Source organism: Cydia fagiglandana, chromosome 11 (assembly GCF_963556715.1).
Source record: "Cydia fagiglandana chromosome 11, ilCydFagi1.1, whole genome shotgun sequence".
Classification (NCBI taxonomy): Eukaryota; Metazoa; Arthropoda; class Insecta; order Lepidoptera; family Tortricidae; genus Cydia; species Cydia fagiglandana.
Window position 1 is genome coordinate 11,777,337 of NC_085942.1, and position 17,918 is coordinate 11,795,254.

The 17,918-nt window shown below is 37.8% G+C and overlaps 4 protein-coding genes across 4 annotated transcripts; all 4 read left to right on the forward strand.

Moving 5' to 3' along the window:
• The first annotated feature begins 2,221 nt into the window (after nucleotides 1-2,221).
• On the forward strand, nucleotides 2,222-5,487 carry LOC134669006 (uncharacterized). The gene is made up of 5 exons (XM_063526525.1): nucleotides 2,222-2,423; nucleotides 2,512-3,432; nucleotides 3,700-3,932; nucleotides 4,021-4,199; nucleotides 5,088-5,487. Exons 1-5 carry the CDS (start codon nucleotides 2,371-2,373, stop codon nucleotides 5,379-5,381), a joined length of 1,680 nt encoding a protein of 559 aa, XP_063382595.1. The 5' UTR covers nucleotides 2,222-2,370; the 3' UTR covers nucleotides 5,382-5,487.
• A 456-nt stretch (nucleotides 5,488-5,943) lies between these two features.
• Nucleotides 5,944-10,165, forward strand: LOC134668554 (uncharacterized). The gene is made up of 6 exons (XM_063526001.1): nucleotides 5,944-6,192; nucleotides 6,584-6,751; nucleotides 7,248-7,481; nucleotides 8,186-8,341; nucleotides 9,022-9,175; nucleotides 9,668-10,165. Exons 1-6 carry the CDS (start codon nucleotides 6,118-6,120, stop codon nucleotides 9,838-9,840), a joined length of 960 nt encoding a protein of 319 aa, XP_063382071.1. The 5' UTR covers nucleotides 5,944-6,117; the 3' UTR covers nucleotides 9,841-10,165.
• Nucleotides 10,166-10,347: 182 nt separating this feature from the next.
• Nucleotides 10,348-12,114, forward strand: LOC134668556 (uncharacterized). The gene is made up of 2 exons (XM_063526003.1): nucleotides 10,348-11,286; nucleotides 11,690-12,114. Exons 1-2 carry the CDS (start codon nucleotides 10,438-10,440, stop codon nucleotides 12,101-12,103), a joined length of 1,263 nt encoding a protein of 420 aa, XP_063382073.1. The 5' UTR covers nucleotides 10,348-10,437; the 3' UTR covers nucleotides 12,104-12,114.
• A 1,712-nt stretch (nucleotides 12,115-13,826) lies between these two features.
• On the forward strand, nucleotides 13,827-15,692 carry LOC134668557 (uncharacterized). The gene has a single exon (XM_063526004.1). It carries the CDS (start codon nucleotides 13,842-13,844, stop codon nucleotides 15,630-15,632), a length of 1,791 nt encoding a protein of 596 aa, XP_063382074.1. The 5' UTR covers nucleotides 13,827-13,841; the 3' UTR covers nucleotides 15,633-15,692.
• The last annotated feature ends 2,226 nt before the right edge of the window (nucleotides 15,693-17,918 follow it).

Consider the following 17,918-nt stretch of genomic DNA (forward strand, 5'->3'; position numbering starts at 1 on the left):
TATATTGCGCACGCCGCAACCTATGTGCCGCGTGGTTAAAGCGCTTTAGACCCCGTATGCACCTAACGGTTTGCCGCTAGGCGGTTCGTTTGAGCGGCCAGGGCCCAGTTTTATAAAGTTACAGGTTACAAGAGTACAGGCTACAGGCACCTGTAATGCACTGTGAACAGCTACAGGTGTTTTATAAATACACATAAATAATTACAGTTGTAAAGAACCACGGTCAATCTCGATTACATGTGAAATCTACAGGTGTGAAGGACATCACTATTTAAAAAAAAACGTGTATCATAGATACTCGGTTCTCTACTAAATTATGTGTTTTTGTTTGCTGTAAAATATTAATTACTGGAAAAATGGCCAGAAATTAAGGAAAAATCGAGTGGCTGAGAGCGGCGTTCCATGCCAAGGATATACTTTTTGGGCCGTTTTCAGATTCAGATAAAGTTAGATTTAATGAAATATTTACGTAATAAGTAAATAACATGTAAATAAGTACTCTTTCACATTCTTACATTAAAATGTATCGTTTCGGTAGCGGCTCAAAGATAAATGCGGTGTGTATCGAAAATTATGAATAGTACACTTTACCATAATGTGAATGCACTATACTTAAATAAAGAGACGAATGCTAATAAATCAACGACAAATATCGGCAATAATCCCTTTCCATTTCCTAGTAGATAAAATAAAACGAATCGTCAATAAAATCAATAAAAAAACATATTGTCACTTTATTTCCTATTTACTATATATTTCAGATACATTAACAAAAACTGATAAGGTCAGTGCATGGAAAAGTATGCATGCCCTGGCACAATCGTTGGCGTTGGTGCTTAACAATAAAGAGTAAAGTTTAAAATCTCTCAGAAAACGAGTCTACAAGTAACTGCTGTTGTGCTGTTACAGGACTCAAGACGTATGTAAGTTTTTGTTACAAGTGTACCAATCTACACTTGTAATTTACAATATTTTTATAAAACGCTTGTTCGATTATGAGTTTAAAACTATAAAACTCCCGTATTTTCGTCTATGGTTGAGCTACAGGCACTTGTACCTGTAACCTGTAAAATTGTAACACAGTACTTTTATAAAACGCAAATTGTAAAAAACGGAGCAAGTGTTGCCAGTAAACGCCTGTAAACTTGTAACTTTATAAAACTGGGCCCAGGCGGTCGATTTCTGAAATTTGTTGTTTGTCGTTCAATGGCGTCCCCACTACCAAGCATTTACACTACACTACAATTTATTCTATATCTACAAGCTAAATAATATTGTAGTGGACGGATACGTCTGCTCCAAACTGGAACCGCCAGTGGGTATAAACACTATAAACAAGTTGGCGGCCAGCCGCGAAGAGGGCCGCAGCTCTCCATTCAACCGCCGCGGTTGAAATTTTGTGGCGGTTAAGTGCGTACGATTAGTAGCGGTTGCAAACTGGAAAAGCGGCTAGCCGCGCGGTTAGTCGCCCCCGCGGTTAACCGCTAGTGCGCTATGGCCCTCGTGCACCGATGCACCGTTTCTTCTCTCCGTCGTGTCTCACATAATTATTGCAGCGTCCCTGTCGTCAGTTAAGAAATTCTGCACCTCTAGGTGTGTGAAAACTGCTCGGGTTCGAGGCAAAGAGCATATAATCACTACGTTTTGGTTCGAGGGTGGAGCTGGGCTGTAACCGCGAAAATCGAAGTTCACAAATTGAGGGGATCTTTCTATTTTACTCCAATGACGCTCCAATGACAGCGTAATTAGAGTAACAGAGAAAAATCCCCGTCATTTGCGAATTCCGGTTTTCGCGGTAGCCCCTCTGAAACCTCTATGAGCTGAATAGATGGGAGAACCGGTTCGTGCGGTCAGAAGCGGTGTTGGCAGCCATGTAGAAGAGGCTTAGCCCCCATTCGTACGGGAGCTTTTTCACCGCGCGTCAAAAAAGCGTTTGAATGAATCAAATCAATGAATAACCATGTAAATGTATGTATTCACACGACAGCGGTGGCGCTTTTTATCAAGCTTTGTTGGATTTTCGACTTTAAGCCTTGGTCATGAAATCGGATTTAGAGTGCGAACAGATCAAGCTCTTTTTTAACGCGCGTTGAAAAAGCTCTCGTGCTAATGGGGGCTTAAACCGTTTTTGCAGTGAATATTGGGCTGATCGGTTTTATTGTCTATGCAATCTATGCATAGTCTATGCCATCACTGGGTGTCTGAGATGTCAGTCAAAAATGTCATAACCTTGTGTAACATAACCTTTAATACTATTTAAATTCGATTTGATTTAATTTCCGATCAAAAGATACTTATTCTACGAAAAAAAGTAAGGCGAAGTTAAGATTTATAAATCTTACTCCATAACAGAGAAACTATATTACTGACATGGCTTCCAAAATCATTACACGGTTATTAAAACGTCGTGGTTTAGCAAACCTGTAAGTATCTAAAAATTTACATTAGTTTAGGTCAGCATCGACCCAAAATACTATTTAATTGAATTAACGTGACGTTATTTAATTGCAGATTGTACAGTAATTCAGCTCCTATTTCTACTGATGCAGTTTTCCTAAACACATATAGACATAGAACATTTGCCTTGTTATGTCCAGCATTACAGAGAAATTCGCTATTTAGTGAGAATGCAACGAGGTATTATAGCACAAATACAGAGCAAAAAGTTATTGACGATTACAGAAACGAACATAATATTACAGTGTATGGGGAGGACGTTCCTAGTCCTTTTATTGACATAGAAGCAAGTGAGTTTCCAGAGTACATAAAAACCTTCCTTAGTAAACAGGGCTTCACTAAACCAACTATTATTCAGTCTCAAGCATGGCCAGTTGCATTGAGTGGTCAAAACTTTGTTGGAATAGCCCAGACAGGCACAGGCAAAACACTCGCGTTTCTACTACCTGCAGTTGTGCATATAAAAGAAAAGAAAGCTAGGAAAGGTAGAGGTCCTATAGCACTGGTGTTGGCACCTACCCGAGAGTTAGCTAAACAAATTGAGGTTGTAGCGAAGGACTTCCAAAAACTGCTTAACATTAGATGTGTATGTATTTATGGGGGTGCAAGCAGATCAGTACAAGCTGAGCAGTTGGAAGCAGGAGTGGATATAGTCATTGCTACTCCTGGCCGGCTTAATGACTTTCTTGTAAGCCGCACCACAAACCTCAGTAGATGCACTTATGTGGTACTGGATGAGGCTGACCGAATGCTCGACATGGGATTTGAACCACAAATACGACAGGCTTTGGAAGGAGTTCCGCTAGAAAGGCAGATTTTGATGTTTTCTGCCACATGGCCTAAAGAGGTACAACACTTAGCAAAGGATTACTTAGGCGAGTTTGTACAAGTCAATGTTGGATCCACTGAGTTATCTGCTAATCACAATATCAAACAGGTAGTACATGTTTGTGATCAGGATAGCAAAATGGACAAGTAAGTAGTGCTATTATTAGTGTTGTATAATAATTATTTTTACACATTCATTTTTATTTATAATCTTTTTTAATATTTCTTTCTTAACAATAGAATTTAATTCGCATTGGTTTGTCTATTTGGGGACTATTTACCATCTGGTCCTTAAGCTCTGAATGAAAAGTTCCTACAAGCAGTTATCACTGGGTCACTCAACAATTTTTTTAACCCAACCAGCATTAGCCCATACCCATTTCACCATTCTAATATGTTTCATTTGTTAATTAGATTCAAAGAAATAATGCACCAGATATCAGGAGAAGGTGTAGGAAAAATCCTAGTGTTCACTAATACTAAGAGATCTGTGGATCACCTCACTCTAACATTGAAACGGAATGGCTGGCCCGCAGTTGGGATCCATGGGGACAAAACTCAACTGCAAAGAGATACTATAATCAGGAAGTTCAAAACTGGTAACACTAACATCCTTGTGGCTACAGATGTTGCTGCTAGAGGATTAGGTGAGTACTCAAAAAAACTGCATTTAAAAGAAAAACTAAAACCAACAAAAAGTTTAAGCCACTTTTAATTCCATTGTGTTTATTCCAGATGTGGACGGTATCACACATGTAATCAACTATGATTTCCCGCAAACATCGGAGGACTACATTCACAGGATCGGCAGGACTGGCCGCTACGACAAGAAGGGTGAGGCTCATACGCTGTTCACAGAGGAGGACGCACGCCTGGCTAAGAGCTTGATAGCAGTTCTGAAGGAAGCTAATCAGGTAGGCATCTGTTGTTCAATATCTTGGTCCAATATGCATTGCGTCTCACTCTTTCACTAAGCAAAATGTGAAATACAAATACACAAATACAAAAACACACTGGACAAGGAAATGGGACAGGTGGAATACCACCTTTAGGTTTTCTTCTTCACTGTAAGGTGTTTCAAATATCGCGCGTGAATTTTTATAAATGTAACAAAACTATTATATGTACCTAAGTTATTTTAATAACGATACTATTTACAGTACTACAAGAGAAGGAGGCAGCTATTATCATAGAGAGATTAGAGAGAGGAGAGAGTTAGTGACTTAGTATAGTATGAACTGTATGAAGTATGAATTTTACGAAATAATATTTTAGGATAGGGCCCTTATCTGTTAAAGAAAAGCCTTTGTTTCATTTGTGCAGCGATTACCAATGCTACCGCTACTGACTGAACGGGAACAAACTCGTTAAAAAATAAATTTTACCGTCCTATTTATAAGGTTCAAATTCATGTAATAGCTCATTCTGTTATCTGATAGTCCACACACAGGCGACCGATGTTCCAACTACATCACCCAAACTCGTTATCTCATACCTAATGAGCTGTTACTGAAATGTGTGTGAAAACATAGTATAGACGAATCTGGGGGCACGGCAGTCGTCGAAAATTAAAGATATCTTATTGATATGGTTTAACACCCCCTGGCACTGACTAAAATAACCGACTTGGTTTCACATAACATCTCAAAACTTTTTTGTAGTAGAAGAATTGCGTTGCGAGACTTGCATCTTTTTACATGTAATGTTTTTGATGGGATCTCCTTGACAGCAAGCAGTGGTGTCTTATACAAGCTGAATATTTTAGCATAGTTTAATTTTAATACATATTTGTAATTTGGCAGGAACCACCAGAGGAATTGGACGAATTGGCTCGCAGCTTCAGCATGTTGAAAGTTAAAGAACAGGACAGATACTCCCAAAGAAACTCTTACAACCCAAACAAGAGATGGAACAAATTCCGCAGCAACAACAACAATTACAGATACAATAACAACAGCAGCAGATATAACGATGATGACGATGATGATGATTACAACAACTATCGCAAATCAAACAACAAATATAACTCTAACAACAGATTTAACAACAGCAGACCTAATAGGAGGCCTAGATATGATGATGATGATAGATTTTAAGTTCACGCTTAGTTATAAATTTATTAGTGCAATGCTAATTTTATTGTACCCGTATAACTGTTGTAGATCCTAGTATTGTATATTATACGACACTTCCAAAAGGCTGTCATTTTTATTGGTTTTAATTTTAAAGTAATAGCCCGTCGCACTCGAACACTCGCCTATAGCCGAGCGACAAAACTATTGGAGCTAGCACTCGCTTCTCGCCGCTCGCCCACTCGTTTCTAGTTTATCGTTCTACTCGCTTATCACTCATCGTCGGCGGTGGGACAAGTGCCTAGTAAGCGCACACCCCTACCGGTTGAAATTAGGCAGTGATTATATTCTCTTTGGTAGAGGCTTTATGGATTCTTCTGCTTTATGGTCACTCAGGTCACTGAATAAATTCAGATATTGTGCATTATAGTTTGTCAAAGGACTGTCTCATTTCAAACATAAATAGCGAGAATCATACTATCTTTCTCTTACTCTAGTACTAGCACCCAAAAGAAAAGGATGAGTATAGTTTTTATGTTCTTATTTATTGACAAATTTGGTTTGACCAACTATACTCGTAGATGTGCAAGGCCCACCAATTTAAGGTTGAACCTCATAATCGATTGATAATATATTTAGTTGCCATGGATACGCTATTGACATTTCTTCGCCTTGAGTTGTGTTTATTTACAAATAAAATAAAAACTGACGATGCATTAAAGCTGCTTTCTAATGGGGTTTGAATTGGTTATATATCAAAATGAACTTGTTGCCAGAACTTGACACAAGAACGGTTTTACATGTAGTCCAAGAGAACTTCCAGAGTCTTGGCTTGGTAAGTAGTTTCACGCGTAATTGTAAACCCTGGTAAATGTGACCTACAGTAGGTACTTACCTACGTAGGTACCTAATAATGACTAGCTTACTCCACCACACGGCTACGGTACTCGGTACTCGCATTTAGCCCACGGCAGCACACGGGTCAAAAACATTTTTAGTTTGAGTTAAGGAGTATATCTTTCCTGTGGACGGAATAATATTCGTATACCTTCCATATGTGCATATTAAAACCTAGTTCTTATAATTTGTATGATATTTTCATATCTTTTTTTACAAAAAACGGTATAGAAAAATAAATATGGGAACCATCAATACATTCCACGACTCTTCTCTTTCCGCACAGACTCGATTAGGTAATGAGAGATGGTCTGATTTTTTTTTCATAGAAAACCTATGGTATACGAATGATATACATTGGCGAACACAAGGCACCACGAGAAGCCATGATAGAGCAAATCGGCAAGACTGTTGATGCAGTGAATGGAGGTTACTGTGATATGAAAGTAACCGGTTTGCTACTCGTGTATGACAGTTATTTCGTCCATATTGTCGAAGTAAGTACCTACATATTTAACTATACGAGTATATTCACTATATTCAGGTAGAAATTCAAGCTCATACCTATCATATTCTTCTATTTACATGATACTACATAAGTATACTAGCTAATACCTAGGACCCTAGATGAGATTTGACATTAGGTAAGGAAAGATTTAGGGTACCTACCTAATTAAGTTTTTAATTATTCTATGCGTACGATGTTAATAATTCTCCATATTTAAAAAGACTTTCAAATCTGTGTTAATACCTACAATAAGTAGGTAGTTAGGTAATAGTTACGAAAATTTCATTAACTAGTACCTACTCCTCTAATTAAAATAGACACGTTTATTGAAAATGCTACCAACACTATATAATAGGTACCTATCTACACAACTGAGTACGAACGTTTAGTCAGAAATTATCACTTTATAAACTCCTAATTACGAATCCAGCGATTTCTGAGGCAAGTGAAGGCGAACTTTCGACCATACTGCTAATTCACCTTAGGGATCAGAAGACACGGTGCACCGTTTGCTACGGTTCCTGTTTAAGACGGAGGTGGACTGGATAGAAGCCATGGAACGGAAGGACGCGGATGAACTGGAGGCGCTGCGGCAAGCGGCGCGCCAGGCGCAGGCGGACGGCGACCCATTTGTGTGGCCCGAGGAGCCCGAGGAAAAGCCCGACCGATGCTTGTTCCGGAAGCTCAAGCTGCTAATAGTTTATCATTCCATAAAAACTGTACGTAATTTTCTGCACATTTCAGTACTAGATTTTTTTTAACGCCCTAAGGTAAAACGTGATGGATCAGATCACTCATTATTCTAACAAACTGTACGTACATAATTTTCTGCTAATTTCACTACTTCATGTTGTTATAAAACATGTTGATATTCAAAATACTGCTTATGTCTCGCATTGCAGGGTAAGAGGGAGAGGAGAGACGTACCTACAACCGGGGACATTAGCGGACCGTACATCTGTCATACAATTGGTGTACTTTTAGTGCGCTCACATAAGTGCAATATTTCAAATACCAACCATACAAACCAACCATCCCAACCAACAATCATACCAACGGATATTTTTATAATTATCAGATTCGTTTTGTAATTTAACTCGCTTTTCTTAGTCTTTTGAATTGCTAGGTGAACCATATTATAAAAGTTCAGTGAGTTGATTGGTATAGCTGGTGTAAAGTCATTAGCAGACATCGTACCTACATTTTCCAGCATTTTTGGTGCAGCAGAGTGGTGTTACGGAATTGGTATAGACAATTTCAACTGAAATGGTAAATTAAGGTTAATATTAACGTAATTAACGCTATTTAATCATTAGGATTGAAATTATTTATACCAATTCCGTTAACACCACTCCGCCGCACCAAAAATGCTGGAAAATGTACGATGTCTGGTCATTATAAACTGTACTCTTCCATCCCATAGTTCCTGTTCAAAGGTTGGAGAGGGATAACGGCGCGGCCGCCGTCGCTGGTGGGCGTGCTGGACATCAACGCGCCGCTGGCGCAGCACATGGAGCAGGTGAAGGTCTGCCTGGACAAGATCGCCATGCTGTGCAGTCTCGCCACTGCTGATGATAATGTGAGCATTCAATGTACAATGGCTTCTCTACACGTTGACCAACGCCGGTCACTCCAGGGGACGCATTTATGCGTTAGAGGGAGCAAGTGATATAGCTATCTCATTCTACCGCATGGCTGTGTCCCTTGCGAGTGGCCGGCGTTGGCCCATCGTGTAGAGACTGTAGAGGAACCATAAAAACGGCATTGAGCGTTTTGGTCTGGCGCTTCGAAATCTCCGATGGAGGCTTCGAGCAGTAGCGCGTACCATTTGTCACTTTAAAAAAGAAACACTAATAGGGTCCGCTTCTAATCGCTGCGGTTATCGACTGAAAAAAGTTGACTTGTAGCTCTACCGTCTCTCATAACGAAAGGCGTATGCACGTTTACGTCTCACCTTTTTCAAACAACGGGTTTCCTCACCACATATATTTTCATTCGAATATGAAGGATATGAGAAAGAAAGGAGTGAGTGCTGAGGACACGAAAGACAGAGGAGAATGGAAGAGAAAAACATGTTGTGCCGACCCCACAAGACGTGGGATAAGGGCAGGGGAAAGAAGAAGATATATTTTCATTCGACACGAACAGCACGGTAGGACTGGTGAAGTGGTGATATGTCGTACAAAAGTTCCGAGAAGAGCTCTTAGGTTAAGGGAAATATACATTACCAAATATACGTACAATATTATCGTCCTACAGCTGTCGTTCGAAGGCATGAGCGCGGCGGACCCGAAGATTAATGCGTTGCCCGAAGTCGCACTGCTGGACCTTCTCATACAATCGAGGCACACTCTAGCCCTGCGCGATGTCATACACTTGCACCGGCGCGTCGACGACCACGAATTTTACTTCGGTAAGCTCTTAGGGGTCACTGCCCAGGATACCAGCCAAAGATGAACTGATCAAATTACTTTTCACACCACCTATTCGGAAAAGAGCTTTTTCTTCCCTGCTAGGAGGGAGGGAAGCATAAGATTGTGTGAATACTGTTTTTTTTATTTTCCTCATAACTATTATAGTTGATGTGAAAAGCAGTAAGTGTCACACGGTATCAAAATTATTTCGTCTTGGGCGTTAACACTTGAATCCCTCATTACGCTCAGGATTCAATGTACGCCCTTGACGGAAATATATCATTTTGATCCCTTGTAACACAAACTACTATTCGACTTTACCTTCCACTAAATACAGTTATCCAATTGTAGAGCAGATGGATTATATGCTGCTCAAACCTCAATTTCGGATATGAAAGATCCTTCCAACCTAATATTTGGTTTGAATTACAGAGGTAAATGTTATTTCTGGTAGAAATCTTAATTTAATGCATATAATCGTTCTCTTACAGAGAAAGTGTGGCCTCTTCCAAATCACTTCACACCAAGACTGCTCTACAAGCTAAAGGTGGACGATTCCTTCGTGGAGCCCTTGCCTGTCATGCCCTGGGAAATGGTCAAGAAAGAGAAAACCGAAGAAGAAGAGGACCAGGAACGGCAGAGCGGTAGCTCCGACAGTGATTAAAATGTGGCTCTTATTTTTTATAATTTGCTTTTTGTACAACCAGACTATGTGTGTAAGTAAATATCTTATGGTTTGCTACACGCGGATCTCGTACCAAACAGTAGGTAACTTGGCTATTTTATTTTTTATATGTTATTTCTAACATAAATATAGACCAATCTAAAAAAAAATGTAACTACTTACAACTTTAAATAAAATTGGCCAACTCCACTATTAGCAGATGTAAATACGTCAAGTTCTTTTAAACTTTTTTTTTTAATACTTTGTAAAATACCTAGTAATAGGTACCAACGAATTAAGTGGCCGTAGTTTAACATATTATATGCATATACCTAATCTTTAGAAAATAAATGATTTGACGAATGCTGGACTAGTGTGTTCGATAGTTCAAATGAATTGAAAAGACCCTAAAATTAATTTAGATAAAGCATATTAAATTCAGGGATTACTGTAATTAATTACGTAGATAAGTTGGATTAGCAAAAAGTAATCGAATTCTCTTAATAGCAGAATAGTACCCGTAACTATAGCAATATCGATCGTTTAATTCTAAAGCGAGCGCTATCGGCATGAGCTTGCCGTGAACATTTGAACAACATGGACAAAACTCCAAATAAAAAGTTAATTCGTAAACAATCGAGTAAAGCAGTTTTCGGAATAAAATTACCACCGATTGAAAAAAATGACACGGATCACCATGTCAAAACAATCTTGGATGTCGACCCCGACTACTTTTCTCTCGTTGAAGGTAGAAAAATTCGACCGAACACCTCCATGAACAAGTACAAGGAAGATGTTAAAAATGTTGCCTTAAAAAGGACTCTTCGAGGATTTCTAACTGACGAAATTTTAAGGATAGACAGAGAAATGGAAAATGAAAAAAGTATTTACGAATCCGCGTCTGCACACTTCGATGATTGTCAACAAAGTTTCGACAAATTTTTGGCTGACGATAATAACAAAACGATTGCTATAATGCATAAATCGGATGGCTTGGCAAAAGATCTGGTGAATCAGACTGAGGAGCACAAACAGGCAAATTACGAGGTGGCAACCCTCAAGTCAAAACTGCAGTACATCGACGAAACTTTACTGATATTGCTGTCGTTCGAGAGATTCCTTCATACAGCTGCACCGATTTTGTGGCAGGAACATAACAATGTTCGACTGGACAGACACCACACTGAAATCATAGAAATGGATTCAAATATCTTCGTTCCTGTAAACAAAGATATAGTCAAAGAGCGCTTGAGTAAACTTTCAGCTCCAAAATTATATTTTGATACCCCTGAGCAACTCTTGGAAATGTTTGAGTTGTTAGAGCACCAGAATCTTAATTATCTACTTGCTACAGAGGAACTCAACGCTGAAAAGAACAAATTACTAAAATCAAGAGACGTCTTTAAAGCCACTTTAAACCAACAATTAGATTTCATTCAAAAAAAGGTAGGTAAAATATATTCTATTTATTTATTGTATTTATGAGCAACGAAAATAAAGGACAATTTATAATTGACCAATTGACCATTTATAATCATTATAATTAAAATTTAAAGTATAGTTCGTTTTTTTCTGCATTAGAAATAAGGTAAACAATCTTGATGTGTCTTTTAATTGAAAAACACATTTTAAAAATAAGTTACTGCAAATATGTAACAATTATGAATCTAATACGATCATTTATATTCTTCTGCTTTCATAAGTAGTAGTTATTGATTTTTAAAACGCGTTTTTCCATTAAAAGGCATGTCAAGATCGCTTACCTTCTTCCAAGTTCTTTCTAATGCTAAAAAAAAACGAACTATAGGTACCTTACTCAATTCTATCTAGAATGTTTTAATAATTTCAGATGGAAGGAATCGAAGCCATGATCACAACTAATAAAAATCGCGAGATTGAAGTTAAAGAAATATTTTACAGAATTCTAGCCGATAAGTTAAGGTACGTAGTGTCATCTGAGTGTGCCTTACAAGTATCTAACTACGTTGAATATGCCTACGAACAACTAGTCGCTACTAATGAAACTAATCTCAGCCCTGTGGAAATGATGAGGGCTCTGGAGAACGAATACGACAATGTAATGCTAGATTTATCTACTTACGAGTTGAATCTTGTGAAGGCAGTGGAGCAAGAGATATATGAGAATGGAATAAAGAACATGAAAGACGCCAAAGAAGCAGCTAAACTTTTAAAAGACATCGACAAGCTGAATAGAAGATTAAAGTCGTCCTATGAGCCAACAAGAAGGAAAATTTATTATTAATTGAATTTGATCTGAGATTAGTCCGTATGCCGTATACATAGTAAGTGTGTAATGCCAAAAGCATGTCGGCTTATGCGTGCATGCTTAGTGTAGGGTTCCGTAGTTACCATTCTGTCAGAATAGACTAAACGGGGGCTTGCAAGCATAAGAGCGATTATTTCTGAAAATTTATCTTTATCAAAAAATGATTGTTTGGGACCCGTATTTGTTTTGAAAGACCTACCCAACGATACCCCACATTAGGTAAGCGATTTTTTTTATCAATTTCAAACATTCTGTATGGGAGATAGCCCAAATTTTTATTTTGTAGTTTTTATTTTTACCGTTCTGTCGGCATGCATGATTTATACAGGGTGTCCCAAGACTATGGGACATCAAGGGAAAGTACCTTAAATATTTTAGATAAGATATTTTGCTGAAAGAAGACATTATTTTATTTAAAAAAACGAATTTAAACTGTATTCATAGATTTTTAAATAATTACATGGTTGAACCGGGAATCGAACCCGCTACACGAGAATAAAAATCACCCTGTAGTTTTATCATACCGATTGAAAGGCTTCATCATAAGGATTATTTTTTGCTAAATAACATAGTGTCAGAAATAAAAGGAATACCATAAATATTAACATTTGATGTGAAATTTAGCGAAATAGGTAATCAAAAGAGTGCGACTTTGTATTCAACAGAATGGGACTCATTTTGAGCATTTGATAAATTAAATTGATTAATTTTGAATTAAAAATGTAAAAATTCATGGTCTTCCTTTTATTTCTGACACTATGTTATTTAGCAAAAAATAATCCTTATAATGAATCATTTCGATCGGTATGATAAAACTACAGGCTGTTTTTTTTCTCGTGTAGCGGGTTCGATTCCCGGTTCAACCATGTAATTACATATTTAAAAATCTATGAATGCAGTTTAAAATGTTTTTTTTAAAATTAAAATAATGTCTTCTTTCAGCAAAATATCCTATCTATATCTACGATATTTAAGGTACTTTCCCTTGATGTCCCATAGTCTTGGGACGCCCTGTATATCCTTGCGAAATTGCACTTTATAGCACTAATGATTACGGAGCAAAGCCACGGACGGATAGACAGACGGACATGGCGAAATTATAAGGCTTCCTAGTTGACTACGGAACCCTAAAAACGACCACAATTATTTTAAGGTTGCAGCCAAATATAGTCGCACCAATAAAAGTCTGCAGCGGATTTGATAGCCCACGCAGTGTAAGTGTTATTTATACGACATAATTTCATAGAAGTTTGACGTTTAAAATGACACTTGCACTGCGTGGGCTATCAAAATCGCTGCAGACTTTTTACGGTCTAACTCTAATCGATTTTTTTTCTGGTTTAATTTTAACACTGACTGCAACATTGATATATGCCAAATTGCAGCATTCTAGTATTAAAGACCACTGAGCTAAGCCGCCGACGGACAGAATGGCGGACATGAGGTAACTACATATTAGGGTTCCTGCTTGACTACGGATATTCTTTGACGTAGTGGTTATATTCTCTTTGATTCTTTGCTACAAAGCACATTAGTGCATCTAGAAAGGTTAAATACCTACAATTGATATGTCAAAAGAAGAATTACATTTTTTTATGACATTTGGTAATCAATATGAAGCTTTCAATTTCTGATTTCTGCTATTTTTTCTTGTTGATTTGAGGCATAATTATTATTTGTTAACTAACTGTTATTTATATTTTTTACAAGAACAATGTCGACAAAAAACTGTCTTAAAAAAGAACGCAAGCCTCTCGTACCGTTGAAAACACTCGACATAGTTTTCAGACGACGTCATGTGAAAAATACCCAATACTACTTTACTAACAGAAAACATGCATTAAAGGAAGATCATGGAAAAGCAAGTCGTCCGTTTCGTGTGCCTAGAACCGAGAAATTACTTAGTTACATAAAGTACAGCGACAGAATTGAAAAAAATATATTTAGAAACAGACTGTCCCAACCGCTGCACCTGAAAGACAATGTGAAGATAGCGGCGACGAGGGATATATCGAGGCGGCTGTTTATAGAGGAACCCCCCGATGATGTCAGGGCAGTGGTTGAAATCCACCCAGAATTTTACACTGTCATTGAAGGACGACCGTTGCGAAGCTTCGACGATATCAAGGTATACGTTCAAAATATACAAAGTTATGCTATGAATCGTCAACAAATAGGATATCGTAGAGATTTGATAATGAAAATCGATGAAACTTTGGTAGATGAAACTAGAGAGCATGATAATATTGTACGAAATTTAAAAAGTCACATTAAAAACTTTCAAAGGTTTCTTACCGAAGATTATAAGAAGGCATGTGCTAAAATTTCAGCAGCAGAAATTGCCTACAATGCTCTTGTTGCGAAAAATAATCAATTCCTTGTGTTAGTTTCTTCTATAACAAAATTAAATAACATTCTGTTCAAACTAGACGCCATTAGATCAGTTTTAAAAATATATCGCAGCTTTTTAATTTATGTGGCTCCACTTGAATGGAGAAAAGAGTTTGACGAAAATCTACAAATGATAGCAAACAAGAGTAAGTCAATTTTATTTGTGACCGATACGTTTAAAACAGACGATGAGATAGCAGAAGCTGCGGATATAGACAAGATGGTGGAACAGGCTAAGGTGGAGCTGAGTAGTCCTCTGCCCCCTTATTTATACTTTGTAAAGCCTGAACAGATGATGCACTTGTTTAACACAATGGAATTACAAAGTAGAGAATATTTACTCCAATTGGCTAAAACCGGTGATCCTTATAAGCTTCTAATGCGCTCTATTAAGACACTTAAGAAAGTTACGAAAGTAGAGCTCGAATACTTTCAATATTACATTGATAGTATAAATAGTCAAATAACTAGGGAAAAGTTAAACGAAATACATCTTCAAGAAAAGTTTTACCGTATTTTGAATGAACCTTTTTATCATTCTGTCGCTAGTCCGGATACATTAAAGCTAAAAATTTGCATAGAATTCGTATACCAAGAGGTCTTTGGCAAAAGTGATGAAGACCATGAAAATCTAAAAGATCCTATGAAAATCATGGAAGTAATGTACGAGGATTATAACTTGAAACTTGATTCCCTGGACTTCAAAATAGTGAACCAAGCTCGAAGTGACTGTTTTTCTCAGGACTTGACTATGATGAGAAATGCATACAAAGCAGAAAGGGAACTGAGAGCCTTTAAAGAAATGACAAATGCTATGCATAAAGCGTTTTTGCCTCCAGCGACATATAAAAGACCTGTATTCAAAAAGTTTGTTGATAAAAAAACGAGAAAAGCCCAAGCCCTGGCTGAAAAAAGAAAAGCAGCCGCATTATTGATGGGGGAAAAGAGAGTTGCTCATACGTTTAAAAGAATAACAGACGAAGAAAGAGAGGGGCTATTGCTATTCACGGAGTGGTGTGAAGGAACTGATCCGGTACCTTACTTGAAAACGTATTATCAATATTCTAAACCAGCCTTAGAATGGGTGCCTCGCCATTCTTTGAGTGAAAATTAAAGATCAAGAGGGGTAAGTAATGTGTGGTTTTCGTGGCTGGCTGGGAACTTTAAAAACCTGATGTTTATTTGTAGCTCTACACTTCAGTAATGTGAGTAATGTCAAATCGAGATTTTTAACATTTTGATCGCCATTTTGTCCTACCCAAAATGTCATGCAGTGCTGACGCTAGCATCATTGTTATAAGGATGGACTTTTTAAATAGGTCAGTAATTGTAGCTACTAGATCCCGTGCTAATATGCGAAAATAACCCTAGGACACCGACGATTGGGAAGATAAAAAATATATGTATTAGTATTAGTCGGTGGTGAAAACATAAATTCAAAAACTTCTTAGAGACCATCGTAAGCTAAGGCAGAAGGCACTATAAAAGCGACAGATGGATTTATTACATTACTAGAAATAAAAAACAAATTCCAAACATTTTATGTTTAACTGTTACTTACCTATGTTTTTGGTATTTCCAATAATTTTATTATGTTATTATCCTCAAGCATAACAGGACTTTATATCTTTGCCCTACTTATAGTTCGTTTTTTTTTAGCATTAGAAATAAAGGTAAACAATCTTGATGTGTCTTTTAATTGAAAACCACATTTTAAAAATAAGTTACGGCAAATATGTAACAGTTATGAATCTAATACGATCATTTATATTCTTCTGCTTTCATAAGTAATAGTTTTTGATTTTTAAAAAGCTTTTTCAATTAAAAGACGTGTCAAGATCGCTTAACTTTTTTTAAGTTCTTTCTAATGCAAAAAAAAAACGAACCATAGGTTGCCATCTAAGACGCATTTGGTCAATGGAATCGATTTGCATAAAATTTATTTCCTTACATTTTCTCCAAAATCTGTAGCTAAATACCAATTATCGTTAAGAGCCCATCAACGTGCACACTAACGCCACTGCTAAATAATCGTGATTATTGATTGAACTTTAACGAAAGATATTAAAAAAAGGGGGCCGCTACGTACTGCATTTTCTCCAAAATCTGTAGCTAAATACCAATTATCGTTAAGAGCCCATCAACGTGCACACTAACGCCACTGCTAAATAATCGTGATTATTGAACTTTAACGAAAGATATTAAAAAAAGGGGGCCGCTACGTACTGTATTTTGTATTTTAGTACCTAGTTGAATACATCAAACTAGTTTTTTATGTTGACAAATTCGTTAATCTATGCGTTCAAAGTACGGCCGTTTATGTGTTGAGCTCATAGATCAACGAATCCAGTAACATAAAAACTAGTAGTAGAAGAGCCGGCCGCAAATTTTCTAACCGACTTGATACCACGCTGAAATGCACAATGGTTTCCCATAAAAGTGATGCTAAGTCCGAATTCGATAGTCTGCCACGGCGGAACTTGCCGAAAGTACGAAAAAGAAGGCCACTTCCGGTGCGAAAAAAGGGGGCTGATTTAACCCATCTGATACCGAAATAATAGTTATGGCAGCAGTTAGAAATTTACATGTAGACACATAAAAGCGAAGTCTGCCAGTATTTTTTTTGCCGGAAGTGCTTGGCAGACGCTCTCAAAGGTGGCCAACGGGACCCCTAATTTAACCCATCTGATACCACCATGAAACCAATTCCAGTCGGTAGGTATGAACCCTCATGTCAGGAATATATAAGTCTGCCAAGGCTTTTCCTGCCGAAACACCTTGGCAGACGAGATTATGTAAGCAAGGTCGGCATCGGTTACCCTACACTAACCCATCTGATACCACCATGAAACCAATTCCAGTCAGTAGGTACGAGCCCCCATTTTAGGAATATATAAGTCTGCCAAGGTTTTTCCTGCCGAAACACCTTGGCAGACGAGATTATAAACAAGATGACCATCGGTTACCGTACACTAACTCATCTGATACCGCCATGAAACCAATTCCAGTCGGTAGGTATGAACCCTCATTTCACGAATATATAAGTCTGCCAAGGCTTTTCCTGCCGTAACACCTTGGCAGACGAGATTATGTAAGCAAGGTCGGCATCGGTTACCCTACACTAACCCAACCCATCTGATACCACCATGAAACCAATTCCAGTCGGTAGGTATGAACCCCCATTTTAGAAATATATAAGTCTGCCAAGGTTTTTCCTGCCGAAACACCTTGGCAGACGAGATTATAAGCAAGATGACCATCGGTTACCGTACAGTAACCCACCTGATACCACCATGAAACCAATTCTAGTCGGTAGGTATGAACCCTCATTTCAGGAATTTATAAGTCTGCCAAGGCCTTTCCTGCCGAAACACCTTGGCAGACGAGATTATAAGCAAGA

Coding starts and splice junctions, on each gene's coding strand:
- LOC134669006 (XM_063526525.1), top strand. CDS start 2,371: ATGGCTTCCAAAATCATTACACGGTTATTAAAACGTCGTGGTTTAGCA. Junction 2,424..2,511: donor CGTCGTGGTTTAGCAAACCT/GTAAGTATCTAA, acceptor ATTTAATTGCAG/ATTGTACAGTAATTCAGCTC. Junction 3,433..3,699: donor CAGGATAGCAAAATGGACAA/GTAAGTAGTGCT, acceptor TTTGTTAATTAG/ATTCAAAGAAATAATGCACC.
- LOC134668554 (XM_063526001.1), top strand. CDS start 6,118: ATGAACTTGTTGCCAGAACTTGACACAAGAACGGTTTTACATGTAGTC. Junction 8,342..9,021: donor TCGCCACTGCTGATGATAAT/GTGAGCATTCAA, acceptor ATCGTCCTACAG/CTGTCGTTCGAAGGCATGAG. Junction 9,176..9,667: donor CGACCACGAATTTTACTTCG/GTAAGCTCTTAG, acceptor GTTCTCTTACAG/AGAAAGTGTGGCCTCTTCCA.
- LOC134668556 (XM_063526003.1), top strand. CDS start 10,438: ATGGACAAAACTCCAAATAAAAAGTTAATTCGTAAACAATCGAGTAAA. Junction 11,287..11,689: donor TAGATTTCATTCAAAAAAAG/GTAGGTAAAATA, acceptor TAATAATTTCAG/ATGGAAGGAATCGAAGCCAT.
- LOC134668557 (XM_063526004.1), top strand. CDS start 13,842: ATGTCGACAAAAAACTGTCTTAAAAAAGAACGCAAGCCTCTCGTACCG.